General features: G+C 55.5%; 1 protein-coding gene across 1 annotated transcript in view; it reads left to right on the top strand.

Moving 5' to 3' along the window:
* The first annotated feature begins 17,442 nt into the window (after positions 1–17,442).
* The window catches only part of LOC141258707 (uncharacterized), an 88,638-nt gene continuing 87,778 nt past the window's right edge, over positions 17,443–18,302 (top strand). Inside the window, exon 1 of the mRNA XM_073673729.1 lies at positions 17,443–17,691. Within this exon, the coding sequence (XP_073529830.1) occupies positions 17,623–17,691 (69 nt within the window). The 5' untranslated portion in view covers positions 17,443–17,622. The remainder of the gene's footprint in view (positions 17,692–18,302) is intronic.

Below are 18,302 nucleotides of genomic sequence, written 5' to 3'. Positions count from 1 at the left end.
CCGTGCGTTCTGCTCCGTGCGTCCTGCTCCGTGCGTCCTGCTCCGCGCGTCCTGCTTCGCGCGTCCTGCTCAGTGCGTTCTGGTCCGTGCGTCCTGCTGTGTGAGTTCTGCTCTGTGCTTTCTGCTCCTTGCGTTGTACTCTGTGCGTTTTGCTCTGTGTGTTCTGCTCCGTGCGTCCTGCTCCATGCGTCCTGCTCCGTGCGTCCTGCTCCGTGCGTCCTGTTCTGTGTTTCCTGCTCTGTGTCTCCTGCTCCATGCGTCCTGCTCTGTGCATTTTGCTCTGTGCTCAGTCTGTAACCTCTAGGTCTTCTGATCTTCTTATACTGTTACTATCTTTGTTTCTTAGGCTTTTAGGATTGTATCATGAATCCATTATGCTCCGTGCGTCCTGCTCCGTGCATCCTGCTCTGTGCATCCTGCTCTGTGCGTCCTGCTCCGTGCGTTTTGCTCCGTGCTTTCTGCTCCGTGCGTCCTACTCCTTGCGTCCTAATCTGTGCGTCCTGTTCCGTGCGTCCTGCTCTGTGCGTCCTGCTCCTTGCGTTGTGCTCTGCGCGTCCAGCACCGTGCGTTTTGCTCTGTGCGTTTTGCTCTGTGCGTTTTGCTCTGTGCGTTTTGCTCTGTGCGTTTTGCTCTGTGCGTTATGCTCTGTGATTTCTGCTTTGTTTGTTCTGTTCCGTGCGTCCTGCTCCTTGCGTTCTGCTCTGTGCGTTTTACTCTGTGCTTTCTGCTCTGTGCTCAGTCTGTAACCTCTAGGTCTTCTGATCTTCATATACTGTTACTATCTTTGTTTCTTAGTCTTTTAGGATTGTATCATGAATCCATTCTGCTCCGTGCGTTCTGCTCCGTGCGTTCTGCTTTGTGCGTCCTGCTTTGTGCTTTCTACTTTGAACGTCCTGTTCTGTGCGTCCTGCTTTGTGTGTCCTGCTTTGTGTGTCCTGCTTTGTGCGTCCTGCTTTGTGTGTCCTGCTTTGTGTGTCCAGCTCTGTGCATTCTGCTCTGTGCGTTCTGCTCCGTGCGTCCTGCTCCATGCGTTCTGCTCTGTGCATCCTGCTCTGTGCATCCTGCTCTGTGAATCCTGCTCTGTGCGTCCTGCTCCGTGCGTCCAACTCCTTGCGTCCTAATCTGTGCGTCCTGCTCCGTGCGTCCTAATCTGTGCGTCCTGCTCCGTGCGTCCTGCTCCGTGCGTCCTGCTCTGTGCGTCCTGCTCCTTGCGTTGTGCTCTGCGCGTCCAGCACCGTGCGTTTTGCTCTGTGCGTTATGCTCTGTGCGTCCTGCTCCTTGCGTTCTGCTCTGTGCTTTCTGCTCTGTGCTCAGTCTGTAACCTCTAGGTCTTCTGATCTTCATATACTGTTACTATCTTTGTTTCTTAGGCTTTTAGGATTGTATCATGAATCCATACTGCTCCGTGCGTCCTGCTCTGTGCGTCCTGCTCTGTGCGTTCTGCTCTGTGCTTTCTGCTCCGTGCGTCCTGCTCTGTGCGTTCTTCTCTGTGCGTCCTGCTCCGTGTGTCCTGCTCCGTATGTCCTGCTGTGTGCGTCCTGTTCAGTGCGTCCTGTTCAGTGCGTCCTGCTCCGTGCGTCCTGCTCCATGCCTCCTGCTCCGTGCCTCCTGCTCCGTGCATCCTGCTCAGTGCGTCCTGCTCCGTGCATTCTACTTTGTGCGTCCTGCTCCGTGTGTCCTGCTCCATGCGTCCTGCTCCATGCGTCCTACTCCGTGCGTCCTGCTCCGTGCTTCCTGCTGTGTGCGTTTTGCTGTGTTCTGCTCCGTGGGTCCTGCTCCGTGCGTTCTGCTCCGTGCGTTCTGCTCCGTGCGTCCTGCTCCGTGCGTCCTGCTCTGTTCATCCTGCTCTGTGCATCCTGCTCTGTGCATCCTGCTCCGTGCGTTTTGCTCCGTGCTTTCTGCTCCGTGCGTCCTAATCTGTGCGTCCTGCTCCGTGCGTCCTGCTCTGTGCGTTCTGCTCCGTGCGTTCTGCTCCGTGCGTCCTGCTCCGTGCGTTCTGCTCCGTGCGTTCTGCTTTGTGCGTCCTGCTTTGTGCTTTCTACTTTGAACGTCCTGTTCTGTGCGTCCTGCTTTGTGTGTCCTGCTTTGTGTGTCCTGCTTTGTGTGTCCAGCTCTGTGCATTCTGCTCTGTGCGTTCTGCTCTGTGCGTTCTGCTCTGTGCGTTCTGCTCCGTGCGTTCTGCTCCGTGCGTTTTGCTCCGTACGTTTTGCTCCGTGCCTTCTGCTTCATGCGTCCTGCTCCGTGCGTCCTGCTCCATGCGTTCTGTTCCGTGGGTCCTGCTTCTTGCATCCTGCTCCGTGCGTCCTGCTCTGAGCGTGCTGCTCCGTGTTTTCTGCTCCGTGCGTCCTGCTCTGTGCGTCCAGCTCTGTGAGTCCTGCTCCGTGCGCCCTGCTCTGTGCGTCCTGCTCCTTGAGTACTGCTCTATGCGTCCTACTCCGTGCGTTTTGCTCTGTGCTTTCTGCTCCGTGTGTCCTGCTCTGTTCGTTTTGCTCTGTGCTTTCTGCTCTGTGCTCAGTCTGTAACTTCTACGTCTTCTGATCTTCATATACTGTTACTATCTTTGTTTCTTAGGCTTTTAGGATTATATCATGAATCCGTTCTGCTCCGTGCGTTCTGCTCCGTGCGTCCTGCTTCGCGCATCCTGCTCCGTGCGTCCTGCTTTGTGCGTCTTGCTTTGTGCGTCCTGCTCTGTGCATTCTGCTCCATGCATTTTGCTTCGTGCGTCCTGCTCTGTGCCTTCTGCTCCGTGCGTCCTGCTCCATGCGTTCTGCTCCGTGCATCCTGCTCTGTGCGTCCTGCTCTGTGCGTCCTGCACCATGCTTTCTGCTCCGTGCGTCCTGCTCCGTGCGTCCTGCTCCGTGCGTCCTGCTCTGTGCATCCTGCTCCTTGCGTTGTGCTCTGCGCGTCCAGCACCGTGCGATTTGCTCTGTGCGTTTTGCTCTGTGCGTTTTGCTCTGTGCTTTCTGCTCTGTGTTCTGTTCCGTGCGTCCTGATCTGTGCGTCCTGCTCCGTGCGTCCTGCTCTGTGCGTCCTGCTCCTTGAGTTCTGCTCTGTGCGTCCTGCTCTGTGCGTTTTACTCTGTGCTTTCTGCTCTGTGCTTTCTGCTCTGTGCTCAGTCTGTAACCTCTAGGTCTTCTGATCTTCATATACTGTTACTATCTTTGTTTCTTAGGCTATTAGGATTGTATCATGAATCCATTCTGCTCCGTGCGTCCTGCTCTGTGCATTCTGCTCTGTGCGTCCTGCTCCGTGTGTCCTGCTCCGTGCGTCCTGCTGCGTGCATCCTGTTCAGTGTGTCCTGCTCCGTGCGTCCTGCTCCGTGCATTCTACTTTGTGCGTCCTGCTAAGTGCGTCCTGCACTGTGCGTTCTGCTCCGAGCGTCCTGCTCCATGTGTTCCGCTGTGTGCTTTCTGCTCTGTGCTCAGTCTGTAACCTCTAGGTCTTCTGATCTTCATATACTGTTACTATCTTTGTTTCTTAGTCTTTTAGGATTGTATCATGGATCCATTCTGCTCCGTGCGTTCTGCTCCGTGCGTCCTGCTCCGCGCATCCTGCTCCGTGCATTCTGTTCCGTGCGTCCTGCTTTGTGCGTCTTGCTTTGTGCGTCCTGCTTTGTGCATTCTGCTCCGTGCGTCCTGCTCTGTGCCTTCTGCTCTATGCGTCCTGCTCCATGCGTTCTGCTCTGTGCATCCTGCTCTGTGAATCCTGCTCTGTGCGTCCTGCTCCGTGCTTTCTGCTCCGTGCATCCAACTCCTTGCGTCCTAATCTGTGCGTCCTGCTCCGTGCGTCCTGCTCTGTGCGTCCTGCTCCTTGTGTTGTGCTCTGCGCGTCCAGCACCGTGCGTTTTGCTCTGTGCGTTATGCTCTGTGCGTCCTGCTCCTTGCGTTCTGCTCTGTGCTTTCTGCTCTGTGCTCAGTCTTTAACCTCTAGGTCTCCTGATCTTCATATACTGTTACTATCTTTGTTTCTTAGCCTTTTAGGATTGTATCTTGAATCCATACTGCTCCGTACGTCCTGCTCCGTGCGTCCTGCTCCGCGCATCCTGCTCCGTGCATCCTGCTTTGTGCGTCCTGCTCCGTGCTTTCTGCTCTGTGATTTTAACTCTGTGCGTCCTGCTCTGATTCTCCTGCTCTGTGTCTCCTGCTCTGTGCTTTCTGCTCTGTGCTTTCTGCTCTGTGCTCAGTCTGTAACCTCTAGGTCTTCTGATCTTCATATACATCTCCATGCGTCCTTTGTGCGTCATGCTTTGTGCTTTCTGCTTTCTACTCTGTGCATCCCTCTCTGTCCGTTCTGCTATGTGCGTTCTGCTCCGTGCGTTCTGCTTCGTGCGTCCTGCTCTGTGCTTTCTGCTCTGTGCTCAGTCTGTAACCTCTAGGTCTCCTGACCTTCATATACTGTTACTATCTTTGTTTCTTAGTCTTTTAGGATTGTATCTTGAATCCATACTGCTCCGTACGTCCTGCTCCGTGCGTCCTGCTCCGCGCATCCTGCTCCGTGCGTTCTGTTCCGTGCATCCTGCTTTGTGCGTCCTGCTCCGTGCGTTCTGCTCCGTGCATTCTGCTCCGTGCGTTTTGCTCTGTGCGTTCTGCTCCGTGCATTATGACCGTGTGTTTTGCTCCGTGCGTACTGCTGTGTCTTCTGCAGCATGCATCCTGCTCTGTGCGTCCTGCTCCGTGCTTTCTGCTCCGTGCGCCCTGCTCCTTGCGTTCTGCTCTGTGCATCCTGTTCCGTGCGTTTTGCTCTGTGCTTTCTGCTCTGTGCTCAGTCTATAACCTCTAGGTCTTCTGATCTTCATATACTGTTACTATCTTTGTTTCTTAGGCTTTTAGGATTGTATCATGAATCCATACTGCTCCGTGCGTCCTAATCTGTGCGTCCTGCTCCGTACATTCTGCTCCGTGCGTCCTCCTGCGTGTGTCCTGCTCAGTGCGCTCTGCTCTGTGCCTCCTGCTCCGTACTTCCTGCTCTGTGCGTAGTGCTCTGTGCATCCTGCTCCTTGCGTCCTGCTCTGTGCGTTCTGCTCCATGCGTCTTGCTTCGGGCGTTCTGCTCCGTGCGTCCTGCTCTGTGCTTTTTGCTCTGTGCGTCCTGCTCTGTGAATCCTGCTCTGTGCGTCCTGCTCCATGCGTTTTGCTCCGTACTTTCTGCTCCTTGCGTCCTAATCTGTGCGTCCTGCTCCGTGCGTCCTGCTCTGTGCGTCCTGCTCCTTGCGTTGTGCTCTGCGCGTCCAGCACCGTGCGTTTTGCTCTGTGCGTTATGCTCTGTGATTTCTGCTCTGTGTGTTCTGTTCCGTGCGTTCTGCTCTGTGCGTTCTGCTCTGTGCATCCTGCTCCTTGCGTTCTGCTCCGTGCGTCCTGCTCCATGCGTCCTGCTCCGTGCTTCCTGCTGTGTGCGTTTTGCTATGTTCTGCTCCGTGGGTCCTGCTCCGTGCGTACTGCTCCTTACGTTCTGCTCCGTGTGTCCTGCTCCGTGCGTCCTGCTCCGTGCGTCCTGCTGTGTGCGTTCTGCTCTGTGCGTCCTGCTCTGTGCTCAGTCTGTAGTCTCTAGGTCTTCTGATCTTCATATACTGTTACTATCTTTGTTTCTTAGGCTTTTAGGATTGTATCATGAATCCATTCTGCTCCTTGTGTCCTGCTCCGTACGTTCTGTTCCGCGCGTCCTGCTCCATGCGTCCTGCTCCATGCGTCCTGCTCCGTGCGTCCTGCTCCGTGCGTCCTGCTCCGTGCATTCTGCTCCATACGTCCTGCTCCGTGCGTCCTGCTCCGTGCGTCCTGCTCCGTGCATTTTGCTCCGTGCATTTTGCTCCGTGCTTTTTGCTCCGTGCTTTTTGCTCCGTGCGTTCTGCTCTGTGCGTTTTGCTCTGTGCTTTCTGCTCTGTGCATCCTGCTCTGTGCTTTCTGCTCTGTGCTTTCTGCTCTGTGCATCCTGCTCTGTGCGTCCTGCTCCGTGCGTTCTGCTGCGTGTGTCCTGCTGAGTGTGTCCTGCTCTGTGCGTCCTGCTCTGTGCGTTCTGCTTCGTGCGGTCTGCTCCGCGCGTCCTGCTCCGTGCTTTTTGCTCCGTGCGTTCTGCTCTGTGCGTTTTGCTCTGTGCGTTTTGCTCTGTGCTTTCTGCTCCTTGCGTCCTGCTCCATGCATCCTGCTCTGTGCGTCCTGCTCCGTGCGTCCTGTTCTGTGTTTCCTGCTCTGTGTCTCCTGCTCCATGCGTCCTGCTCTGTGCATTTTGCTTTGAGCTCAGTCTGTAACCTCTAGGTCTTCTGATCTTCTTATACTGTTACTATCTTTGTTTCTCAGGCTTTTAGGATTGTATCATGAATCCATTATGCTCCGTGAGTTCTGCTCCGTGCGTTCTGCTCCGTGCATCCTGCTGCGTGCGTTCTGCTCCGTGCATCCTGCTGTGTGCATTCTGCTCCTTGCATCCTGCTGCGTACATTCTGCTCCGCGCGTCCTGCTGCGTGCGCGCTGCTCTGTGCGTTCTGCTCCGTGCATCCTGCTGCGTGCGTTCTGCTCCGTGCGTTCTGCTCCGTGCATCCTGCTGCGTGCATTCTGCTCCGTGCATACTGCTGCGTACATTCTGCTCCGCGCGTCCTACTGCGTGCATGCTGCTCTGTGCGTTTTGCTCCGTGCGTCCTGCTCCGTGCGTTCAGCTCCCTGAGTTTTGCTCTGTGCTTTCTTCTCCGTGCATCCTGCTCCGTGCGTGCTGCTCTGTGCGTTTTGCTCCGTGCATCCTGCTCCATGCATCCTGCTCCGTGCATCCTGCTCCGTGCGTTCTGCTCTGTGCGTCCTGCTCCGTGCGTTTTGTTCTGTTCCTTCTGCTCTGTGCGTCCTGCTCCGTGTGTCCTGCTCCGTGCGTCCTGCTCCGTGCGTCCTGCTCCGTACGTCCTGCTCCGTGCGTTCTGCTCCGTGCATCCTGCTCTGTGCGTTTTGCTCTGTGCGTCCTGCTTCGTGCGTCCTGCTCCGTGCGTCCTGCTCCGTGCGTCCTGCTCTGTGCCTTCTGCTGCGTGCGTCCTGCTGCGTGTGTCCTGCTCCGTGAGTCCTGCTCCGTGCGTCCTGCTCCGCGCGTCCTGCTCCACGCGTCCTGCTCCGTGCGGTCTGCTCCATGGGTCCTGCTGCGTGCGTTCTGCTCTGTGCGTTCTGCTCCGTGCGTCCTGCTCTGTGCCTTCTGCTGCGTGCGTTCTGCTGCGTGTGTCCTGCTGCGTGTGTCCTGCTCCGTGTGTCCTGCTCCGTGTGTCCTGCTCCGTGTGTCCTGCTCCGTGTGTCCTGCTCCGTGTGTCCTGCTCCGTGCGTTTTGCTCTGTGCTTTCTGCTCCGTGCATCCTGCTCCGTGCATCCTGCTCCGTGCGGTCTGCTCCATGCGTCCTGCTCCGTACGGTCTGCTCCATGCGTCCTGCTCCGTGCGGTCTGCTCCATGCGTCCTGCTCCGTGCGGTCTGCTCCATGCGTCCTGCTCCGTGCGGTCTGCTCCGCGCGTCCTGCCACGTGCGGTCTGCTCCGCGCGTCCTGCTCCGTGCGGTCTGCTCCATGCGTCCTGCTCCGTGCGGTCTGCTCCGCGCGTCCTGCTCCGTGCGGTCTGCTCCACGCGTCCTGCTCCGTGCGGTCTGCTCCATGCGTCCTGCTCTGTGCGTCCTGCTCCGTGCGTCGTGTTCTGTGTTTCCTGCTCTGTGTCTCCTGCTCCATGCGTCCTGCTCTGTGCATTTTGCTTTGAGCTCAGTCTGTAACCTCTAGGTCTTCTGATCTTCTTATACTGTTACTATCTTTGTTTCTTAGGCTTTTAGGATTGTATCATGAATCCATTATGCTCCGTGAGTCCTGCTCCGTGCGTTCTGCTCCGTGCATCCTGCTGCGTGCATTCTGCTCCGTGCATCCTGCTGTGTGCATTCTGCTCCGTGCATCCTGCTGCGTACATTCTGCTCCGCGCGTCCTGCTGCGTGCGCGCTGCTCTGTGCGTTCTGCTCCGTGCATCCTGCTGCGTGCGTTCTGCTCCGTGCGTTCTGCTCCGTGCATCCTGCTGCGTGCGTTCTGCTCCGTGCATACTGCTGCATACATTCTGCTCCGCGCGTCCTACTGCGTGCATGCTGCTCTGTGCGTTTTGCTCCGTGCGTCCTGCTCCGTGCGTCCAGCTCCCTGAGTTTTGCTCTGTGCTTTCTTCTCCGTGCATCCTGCTCCGTGCGTGCTGCTCTGTGCGTTTTGCTCCGTGCATCCTGCTCCATGCATCCTGCTCCGTGCATCCTGCTCCGTGCGTTCTGCTCTGTGCGTCCTGCTCCGTGCGTTTTGTTCTGTTCCTTCTGCTCCGTGCGTCCTGCTCCGTGTGTCCTGCTCCGTGCGTCCTGCTCCGTGCGTCCTGCTCCGTGCGTCCTGCTCCGTGCGTCCTGCTCCGTGCGTTCTGCTCCGTGCGTCCTGCTCTGTGCGTTTTGCTCTGTGCGTTTTGCTCTGTGCGTTCTGCTCTGTGCGTCCTGCTCTGTGTGTTCTGCTCCGTGTGTTCTGCTCCGTGCGTCCTGCTCCGTGCGTCCTGCTCCGTGCCTTCTGCTTCGTGCGTCCTGCTCTGTGTGTCCTGTTGCGTGAGTCCTGCTCTGTGCGTCCTGCTGCATGTGTTCTGCTGCGTGTGTCCTGCTGCGTGTGTCCTGCTCTGTGCGTTCTGCTTCATGCGTCCTGCTCTGTGCGTCCTGCTGCATGTGTTCTGCTGCGTGTGTCCTGCTCCGTGTGTCCTGCTCTGTGCGTCCTGCTTCGTGCGTCCTGCTCCGTGCGTCCTGCTCCGTGCGTCCTGCTCTGTGCCTTCTGCTGCGTGCGTTCTGCTGCGTACGTCCTGCTGCGTGTGTCCTGCTCCGTGAGTCCTGCTCCGTGCGTCCTGCTCCGTGCGTCCTGCTCCGTGCGTCCTGCTCCGCGCGTCCTGCTCCACGCGTCCTGCTCCGTGCAGTCTGCTCCATGGGTCCTGCTACGTGCGTTCTGCTCTGTGCGTTCTGCTCCGTCCGTCCTGCTGCGTGCGTTCTGCTGCGTGCGTCCTGCTGCGTGTGTCCTGCTCCGTGTGTCCTGCTCCGTGTGTCCTGCTCCGTGTGTCCTGCTCCGTGTGTCCTGCTCCATGTGTCCTGCTCCGTGCGTTTTGCTCTGTGCTTTCTGCTCCGTGCATCCTGCTCCGTGTGTCCTGCTCCGTGTGTCCTGCTCTGTGCTTTCTGCTCTGTGCTTTCTGCTCCGCGCGTCCTGCTCCGCGCGTCCTGCTCCGTGCGGTCTGCTCCATGCGTCCTGCTCCGTACGGTCTGCTCCATGCGTCCTGCTCCGTGCGGTCTGCTCCATGCGTCCTGCTCCGTGCGGTCTGCTCCATGCGTCCTGCTCTGTGCGGTCTGCTCCGCGCGTCCTGCTCCGTGCGGTCTGCTCCATGCGTCCTGCTCCGTGCGGTGTGCTCCGCGCGTCCTGCTCCGTGCGGTCTGCTCCACGCGTCCTGCTCCGTGCGGTCTGCTCCGCGCGTCCTGCTCTGTGCGGTCTGCTCCATGCGTCCTGCTCCGTGCGGTGTGCTCCGCGCGTCCTGCTCCGTGCGGTCTGCTCCGCGCGTCCTGCTCTGTGCGGTCTGCTCCATGCGTTCTGCTCCGTGCATCCTGCTGCGTGCATTCTGCTCCGTGCATCCTGCTGTGTGCATTCTGCTCCGTGCATCCTGCTGCGTACATTCTGCTCCGCGCGTCCTGCTGCTTGCGCGCTGCTCTGTGCGTTCTGCTCCGTGCATCCTGCTGCGTGCGTTCTGCTCCGTGCGTTCTGCTCCGTGCATCCTGCTGCGTGCGTTCTGCTCCGTGCATACTGCTGCATACATTCTGCTCCGCGCGTCCTACTGCGTGCATGCTGCTCTGTGCGTTTTGCTCCGTGCGTCCTGCTCCGTGCGTCCAGCTCCCTGAGTTTTGCTCTGTGCTTTCTTCTCCGTGCATCCTGCTCCGTGCGTGCTGCTCTGTGCGTTTTGCTCCGTGCATCCTGCTCCATGCATCCTGCTCCGTGCATCCTGCTCCGTGCGTTCTGCTCTGTGCGTCCTGCTCCGTGCGTTTTGTTCTGTTCCTTCTGCTCCGTGCGTCCTGCTCCGTGTGTCCTGCTCCGTGCGTCCTGCTCCGTGCGTCCTGCTCCGTGCGTTCTGCTCCGTGCGTCCTGCTCTGTGCGTTTTGCTCTGTGCGTTTTGCTCTGTGCGTTCTGCTCTGTGCGTCCTGCTCTGTGTGTTCTGCTCCGTGTGTTCTGCTCCGTGTGTTCTGCTCCGTGCGTCCTGCTCCGTGCGTCCTGCTCCGTGCCTTCTGCTTCGTGCGTCCTGCTCTGTGTGTCCTGTTGCGTGAGTCCTGCTCTGTGCGTCCTGCTGCATGTGTTCTGCTGCGTGTGTCCTGCTCTGTGCGTTCTGCTTCATGCGTCCTGCTCTGTGCGTCCTGCTCTGTGCGTCCTGCTTCGTGCGTCCTGCTCCGTGCGTCCTGCTCCGTGCGTCCTGCTCTGTGCCTTCTGCTGCGTGCGTTCTGCTGCGTACGTCCTGCTGCGTGTGTCCTGCTCCGTGAGTCCTGCTCCGTGAGTCCTGCTCCGTGAGTCCTGCTCCGTGCGTCCTGCTCCGCGCGTCCTGCTCCACGCGTCCTGCTCCGTGCGGTCTGCTCCATGGGTCCTGCTACGTGCGTTCTGCTCTGTGCGTTCTGCTCCGTCCGTCCTGCTGCGTGCGTTCTGCTGCGTGCGTCCTGCTGCGTGTGTCCTGCTCCGTGTGTCCTGCTCCGTGTGTCCTGCTCCGTGCGTTTTGCTCTGTGCTTTCTGCTCCGTGCATCCTGCTCCGTGCGTCCTGCTCCGTGTGTCCTGCTCCGTGTGTCCTGCTCTGTGCGTCCTGCTCTGTGCTTTCTGCTCTGTGCTTTCTGCTCCGTGCATCCTGCTCCGCGCATCCTGCTCCGCGCGTCCTGCTCCGCGCGTCCTGCCCCGTGCGGTCTGCTCCATGCGTCCTGCTCCGTACGGTCTGCTCCATGCGTCCTGCTCCGTGCGGTCTGCTCCATGCGTCCTGCTCCGTGCGGTCTGCTCCATGCGTCCTGCTCCGTGCGGTCTGCTCCATGCGTCCTGCTCCGTGCGGTCTGCTCCGCGCGTCCTGCTCCGTGCGGTCTGCTCCATGCGTCCTGCTCCGTGCGGTGTGCTCCGCGCGTCCTGCTCCGTGCGGTCTGCTCCACGCGTCCTGCTCCGTGCGGTCTGCTCCGCGCGTCCTGCTCCGTGCGGTCTGCTCCATGCGTCCTGCTCCGTGCGGTGTGCTCCGCGCGTCCTGCTCCGTGCGGTCTGCTCCGCGCGTCCTGCTCTGTGCGGTCTGCTCCGCGCGTCCTGCTCCGTGCGGTCTGCTCCACGCGTCCTGCTCCGTGCGGTCTGCTCCGCGCGTCCTGCTCCGTGCGGTCTGCTCCATGCGTCCTGCTCCGTGCGGTCTGCTCCGCGCGTCCTGCTCCGTGCGGTCTGCTCCATGCGTCCTGCTCCGTGCGGTCTGCTCCATGCGTCCTGCTCCGTGCGGTCTGTTCTGTATCCATCCAGGAATCCATCCGTAATGATGACATTTCCTCTGTTACTTTTGCACTTTATCCTTTCTTTGATGATCGTGAATCTTTTCCAGACGTTTTGTCTTGATTTTCTCAGGACATTATCCTTCTATATTCACCCTCATGTCTGCTCCTTATGAGTGAATTAGGTGGTCTCAGGTTCTATGTTTGGGATTGTGGAGATGGCTCTTGAGCGCGATGCGTTGTCTGAATGTGTCTCGACAGGTTACGGTGACTCCTGCTTGCTTTGTCTCTGGTCTAGTGATTGTCTCCCATGATTACCCCTATTCTTGCCTGTGATCCCCTGCACGTTATTCAGTTTGTGTCTGTCGGGATATTATCCTTATGTTCGCCTTGATGTTCGCTATGTAATCAGAATATTCTTCCATTTGTGGATATTATTGGTCTCTGTGTCTGACACATCTTCATGTCTGGACCTTCGGCTGATAAACGATTCAGACAATGTGAGGAAATTTGATTCTTTATCTTCATTCTTTGCACTTCTTCCTGTTTCATTCTGTTTTCAGACTTAAAGGATTTTCCTTCATCATTTCTCGTTCATTCACAGTGATGGCGCCTGCATATACTTGTGTGCAGTGTGATATTCTATGGCGGTAATCTGTTCAATGTTTCTCTTCTATCTATTTCTACTGATAGATTGAAGATGAGTTGAAGACATGATGGTAAATGCTTCTACATTCGAGCCTGCGTCCCGTCATCTGCGGTTCATCAGACACTACTCGGGCTGTGACGTGTATTATATGTAATACATCTAATGGTGTTGTAATCTGTGGTAACACATTCTGTGACTAAGGGCTCTAGTATTTAATGTGATGGAATAAAGACAAGGCATTTTAGCATATTGGACTGCACGGATCCTTTTTTTCTTTTAACCCCCACACACACACACACACACACACACACACACACACACACACACACACAGTTTCCCAATAGTGGAATTGATCTAGTGTGTCTTTCTGTGTGAATTGTGAAATATAGACCACACATGCGGAGGGCACCATCTAATCAATGGGATCCACATGCCACACAAGAACGAGGCAGTGACGAGACAAAGAAGTATGCTCATTTGCAGTGATCACCATATCAATAAATTTAAATAAATATCAATTTTAGCAGAGAGCGTTTCAGAAAACAGAGAAGTGGAATGGTGACGCTAATTATGGCGTTGTAACATCCCTGGCGGCATGCTTGCATAGTGCACCACCTCCCACTATGCAAGACCGCAATCTTACCTGTCAGTCCAGCCTACAAACCTTGCTCCAGTTTATGCTGTGTGCATGACTCTTGACTGACTGCTTAGGGTGGCGGCCCAGTTACTTCCTGATTCTTATAGCTGCTGTGGGCACACCACTAATGTGTCTCCAGCCTATTGCTGCGAGTCACTGGATATTTAAACCCCCTCCACCCAGAAGGAGGTGCCTGAGCAACACCTTCACTCAGTTAGTCTTTGCTGCTGAATTGCCAGGTCCTGTCCTGTTTCTAGTCTGTTTCTGCCACTCTGGGGGCTGTACACCCAGGCCTGTTATCTCTGACTTCTAGTCTGTTTCCGCCACTCTGGGGGCTGCATACCCAGACCTGTTTTCTGTGACTTCTTGTCCGTTTCCGCCATCTCTGGGGGCTGTATACCCAGGCCTGTTATCTCTGACTTCTAGTCTGTTCCGCCACTCTGGGGGCTGTATACCCAGGCTCGTTCTTGTATATCATTGCAGTAGCAGTTCCTGTCTGAACTGTACCCTAGCCTGTTACCTGTTTGTCTCTATGTCCGTACCTTCCCTTTTCCTGCAGTATCTGAACCTGCACCTAACTCCAACTCGTTGTCTCTGTACTTCTGTTTGTGAGTTTTGTGTCCACTCGCTACTTCATAGGAAGTACCTTGTGTGTATCTGGTTCTGCTTGTCCCTTTTCCCTTCCTCCGTGTCTTCCTCCTGTGTTCTAGCCATCCTCCTGTATTTTCCAGTCTGTTCCATGTAAACAGAGCCCTGTCCTCTCTGCCTGCACCTTCAGCTCTGTTGGGCTCTGCTTGCCCACCGCTCCGGCGGTTTCTCTCTGCTCTGACTTGCCCACCGCTCCGGCGGCTTCCCTCTGCTCTGCCTTACCCACCGCTCTGGCGGTTTCTCCCTGCTCTGCCCTGTCCACCGCACCTGCGGTTTCGCTCTGCTCTGCCTTGTCCACCGCACCTGTGGTTTCTCTCTGCTCTGCCTTGTCCACCGCTCCGGCGGTTCTGCTCTACTCTGTCTTGCCCACCGCACCTGCGGTTTTTGCTCCGCTCTGCTTGCTCACCGCACCAGCAGTTCCTCTCTGCTCTGCCTTGTCCTCCGCTTTGGCGGTTTCGCTTTACTCTGCTTGTCTACCGCATCTGCGGGTCTGTACCTGTCTCCCAGTCTGTACTGGACCCTATCTAGCATGCGATCCAACCTGCTAGTACCTCCCTGTCTGCACTCCAGCCGTGCTTGCCAGTATCTCCCTGTCTGTATACCAGCCGTGCTTGCCAGTGCCCACCTGTCTGTATTCCAGCCGTGCTTGCCAGTGCCCACCTGTCTGTATACCAGCCGTACTTGCCAGTACCCACCTGCCTGCATACCAGCCGTACTTGCCAATACCCACCTGCCTGTATGCCAGTCTAACCTGCCTGTTCCTGCATTCCCCGGTGTGGGTCAACAACTGACCGGGGTCTGACCTGGAGTCGCACCTGGTCCCTCTGCTCGGTTCCTCCTTGGTCCACGGAGTCGACTAAGTCGCCGTGCGACCTTGGTTGGATCGGGTTGATACTTAGTTACGCCCCTCCAGGCACTCCTCCTCGGTTCATGGTACAGTGGGATCACTAATCACGCTAGTCAGTCCGGGCGCGAGCGTAACAGGCGTCATCGCCACTCACCATCTTAGTGGAGTCCTCAAAGTTTTGGAGGATGGCACAGATTTCTGACATCCATGTCCACTCCTGAGGTCTTATTGTAGTCTGACCTGAATACCGATGGCTGTGTTGATGCTGGTAGTCAACAACTGCCCTCTTCTGCTCACAAATCTTTCCCAACATCTGCAATGTAGAGTTCCAATGTGTGGGGACATCACACACCAGTCGGTGAACTGGAAGCTGCAAACGCTGCTAAAACACGGCAAGAGCGGCGTAAGCTGTAGCTGACTTTCTAAAATGGGCACACATGCGGCATACTTTGACAAGAAGATCTGGATAGATTTTGAGAAACCGCTGAACTGCGTGGTTAAGCACATGGGCCAGGCATGGTACGTGTGTGAGCTTGCCTCACTTCAGAGCAGCCACCAGGTTCCGGCCATTGTCACACACGACCATGCCTGGCTGTAGGGTCAGCGGTGTCAGCCACAGATCTGCCTTCTCTTTCAGAGAGGTCCACAACTCTTCAGCGTTGTGCGGTTTGTCACCAACGCATATTAGCTTCAGCACAGCCTGTTGCCGCTTGGCCGAGGCAGTGCTGCAGTGTTTCCAGCTTGTGACTGATGTGGTCATTTCGGAGTTGGAGGCTGAAGAGGAGAAGGAGGAGCAGGAGCTGTAGAATGTGGGGGCAACCCTGATTGACCTAGGGCCTGCAATCCTCGGCGTCGGGAGGATGTGTTCCGTTCCAAGGTCCGACTGGGTCCTGATTTCCACTATATTAATCCACTGTACCGTTAGTGAGATGTACCATCCCTGGCCACAAGCACTTGTCCACATGTCCGTGGTTAGGTGGACTTCCACAGTAACTGCGTTGTTAAGGGAACGGCTAATGTTGTGGGACATGTGCTTGTGTAATGCGGGGACAGCACACTGGGAGAAATAGTGGCAGCTGAGGACCAAGTACCGAGGGATGGCTGCCGCCATCAGCTTCCGTCTCAACGAGCCTAAAAGGCAATATTTTGAGCGCAAGCATTCGCAAAATGTGTGAATTTAGTAGTGTTGCCTGTGGGGCGTTGGCTGCGTATTTGCACTTGTGTTCCAAGGACTGGGGTAGAGACAACTGAATTCTGCACTGGGCCAAGGACGTGCTTCCTGATGGTGCTAGTTGAGAGTGTGCAATGACAGGTGCAGGGCAGGAGGCATCTTCACATGCACCATGGATAGGGGATTGGCGTGCACGCACAACAGCGGAAGAAGCAGTGGTGTCACCTGCAGACACTGTTCCTGGACCCTGGGGTTCGGCCCAGTTAGTCAGGTGCTTTGCTGCCATGTGCCTGATCATGCTGGTGGTGGTCAGGCTGCTAGTTTTGCCACCCCTGCTGATGCTGGCCTGGCAGGTGGTGCAAATGGCCTTTTTGGGGTTATCGGCAGAGTCTTTAAAAAAAACAACCAGACTCGGGAAGACCTAACAGTTGTACTGGCAACTTCCTTCGTGTTGGTGTTACGGGGAGCGCTTTACCGCCTTGTGTCTGCGGCCACCACACTGCTTCTTCCTGCCTGCTAGGGTGCTCTGCCTCCCTTCCCCTGTGTGCTGCTCTCCTCGCTCTGCATGTTCTCCTGCCAGGTTGGGTCAGTTACTATATCATCCACCACCTCGTCTTCCACTTCCGCACCCTGGTCCTCCTCCTGACTTTCTGGCAATTGGGTCTCATCATCGTCCACCTCTTGTGACACTTTCCCACCGTCGCCTTCGTGTGACCGTGGCTGCTCAAATATTTGGGCATTGCTACACGCGTTCTCCTTTTGCCCCGCTTCAAGTGGACCGGGCGAGAGGCCCGAATCTATAAATGGAAAAGTGAACAGCTCTTCAGAGTGTCCAAGTGTGGGATCAGTTGTCTTTGGGTAGTCGGCATGGTGGGAGGAAGGAGGATCAGAGTGAGGAATATGCGGTCCAGACTCACGGCTACTGAGACTTGACCATGTGGAAGACAGGGTGGTGGTAGTGGTAAGTGACTGGAAGCATTATCCGCTATCCAACCAATAACCTTTTCACACTGCTCTGGATTCAATAGTGGTGTGCTGCGGTCCCCTAGGAATTGGGACAGGAAGGTCGAGCGAGAAGATGTGGGTGTTTGTTGTGGCACAATTTCGGCTTGCCCACGGCCTTGTCCTGGGCCTCTGCATGCACCATTACCATCACTTCCAATTCCCCGTCCCTTGCCCATTTTAAATGGAGGATAATATCTTCCATGCTCACTACAAATGGCTGAATTTGGAGCGAACTTATATGTGATCCATGTGATGGAGAAAACATAGTTTTAAATAGCTGGATTTCTAGCGCTGTAATATGGAAAGGACCTGGCTGTATTCTGCAGTGCCAACAAGCAAATGGCGCAGAAAAACGGTGTTCTCTGGATTGCTTTTAAGCAAATAATGAGGATTAAGATCCAAAAAAAAGTATTCCTGGCCCCTGAGACCTGGGCCTATGTCTAGAAATGTCTAACAGCAGAGAAGGCAGAACTGGAATGGAGCCTCTTGTGCTATATGCACTGCAGTCTGCTGTATACCCTGCCTGCCTGCCTATATACCCTGCCTGCCTGCCTATATACACTGCCTGCCTGATATCTCTGCAGATGGATTAGTCCTCAGAAGGACTGTTTGTTAAGATGGATATGTGTAATGTACGGTATTTCTCCCTACACTACCTAATACACAAGCAAATCTCTCCCTGACGCAGCAGCAGCTCTCCCTACACTGTCTGATCCGGAGTGACTGTGCCGAGCATGGAGGCGCCAGGTCTGATATAGACCTGATGATGCTGTGCGGCCAGCCAATCACTGTAATGCCACAACCAACATGGCTGCGGCATGACAATGAGTGGCAGGCAATCCCTGCATGTTCATTGGCGCTCTAAAGACCACCAAACATGCAGGGAGGGGACCCGAGCATCTGGAGTACTCAGTGAGCATGCTCACTCATCAGTAATCACAGGTCCTTCCTTATGAATTGCCTGCTAAGCTCCGCCCCTCCTGGTCACATGATCGTGAAGTCATCACAGGTCCTTCACCAGCACTTCTCTGCTGAGCTCCGCCCCTCCTGGTCACATGGTTATGACAGCTTCACAGGTCCTTCATCTCCTATAGTGCAGCAGCTGCAGGTTATTGTCTCTGGTGTCAGCCACTGATATACAGAAGCCTCCAGGTCTCCATCCTTCAATATCATCCAACAGCTTCTGTCTCCTGAGCGACGTCCGAGGATGGAGGCCGAGACGTCCCGAAGAATCATCCAGTGCGCCCTGGAGATCATCTCCCTGCTGAGCGGAGAGGTAAACCCCAATATATATCTATAATCTGCTGAGCCGAGAGGTAAACCCTAATATATATCTATTATCTGCTGAGCGGAGAGGTAAACCCCAATATATATCTATAATCTGCTGAGTGGAGAGGTAAACCCTAATATATATCTATAATCTGCTGAGCGGAGAGGTAAACCCTAATATATATCTATAATCTGCTGAGTGGAGAGGTAAACTCTAATATATATCTATAATCTGCTGAGCCGAGAGGTAAACCCTAATATATATCTATTATCTGCTGAGCGGAGAGGTAAACCCCAATATATATCTATAATCTGCTGAGTGGAGAGGTAAACCCCAATATATATCTATAATCTGCTGAGTGGAGAGGTAAACTCTAATATATATCTATAATCTGCTGAGCGGAGAGGTAAACCATAATATATATCTATAATCTGCTGAGTGGAGAGGTAAACCCTAATATATATCTATAATCTGCTGAGCGGAGAGGTAAACCCTAATATATATCTATAATCTGCTGAGCCGAGAGGTAAACCCTAATATATATCTATTATCTGCTGAGCGGAGAGGTAAACTCTAATATATATCTATTATCTGCTGAGCGGAGAGGTAAACTCTAA

Source organism: Phyllobates terribilis, unplaced genomic scaffold (genome assembly GCF_046119375.1).
Source record: "Phyllobates terribilis strain yellow unplaced genomic scaffold, ASM4611937v1 Scaffold_3__8_contigs__length_932513732, whole genome shotgun sequence".
Taxonomy (NCBI): Eukaryota; Metazoa; Chordata; class Amphibia; order Anura; family Dendrobatidae; genus Phyllobates; species Phyllobates terribilis.
The sequence above is the reverse complement of the archived record's forward strand: the minus strand, read 5'-3'. Positions and strand labels throughout refer to the sequence as shown.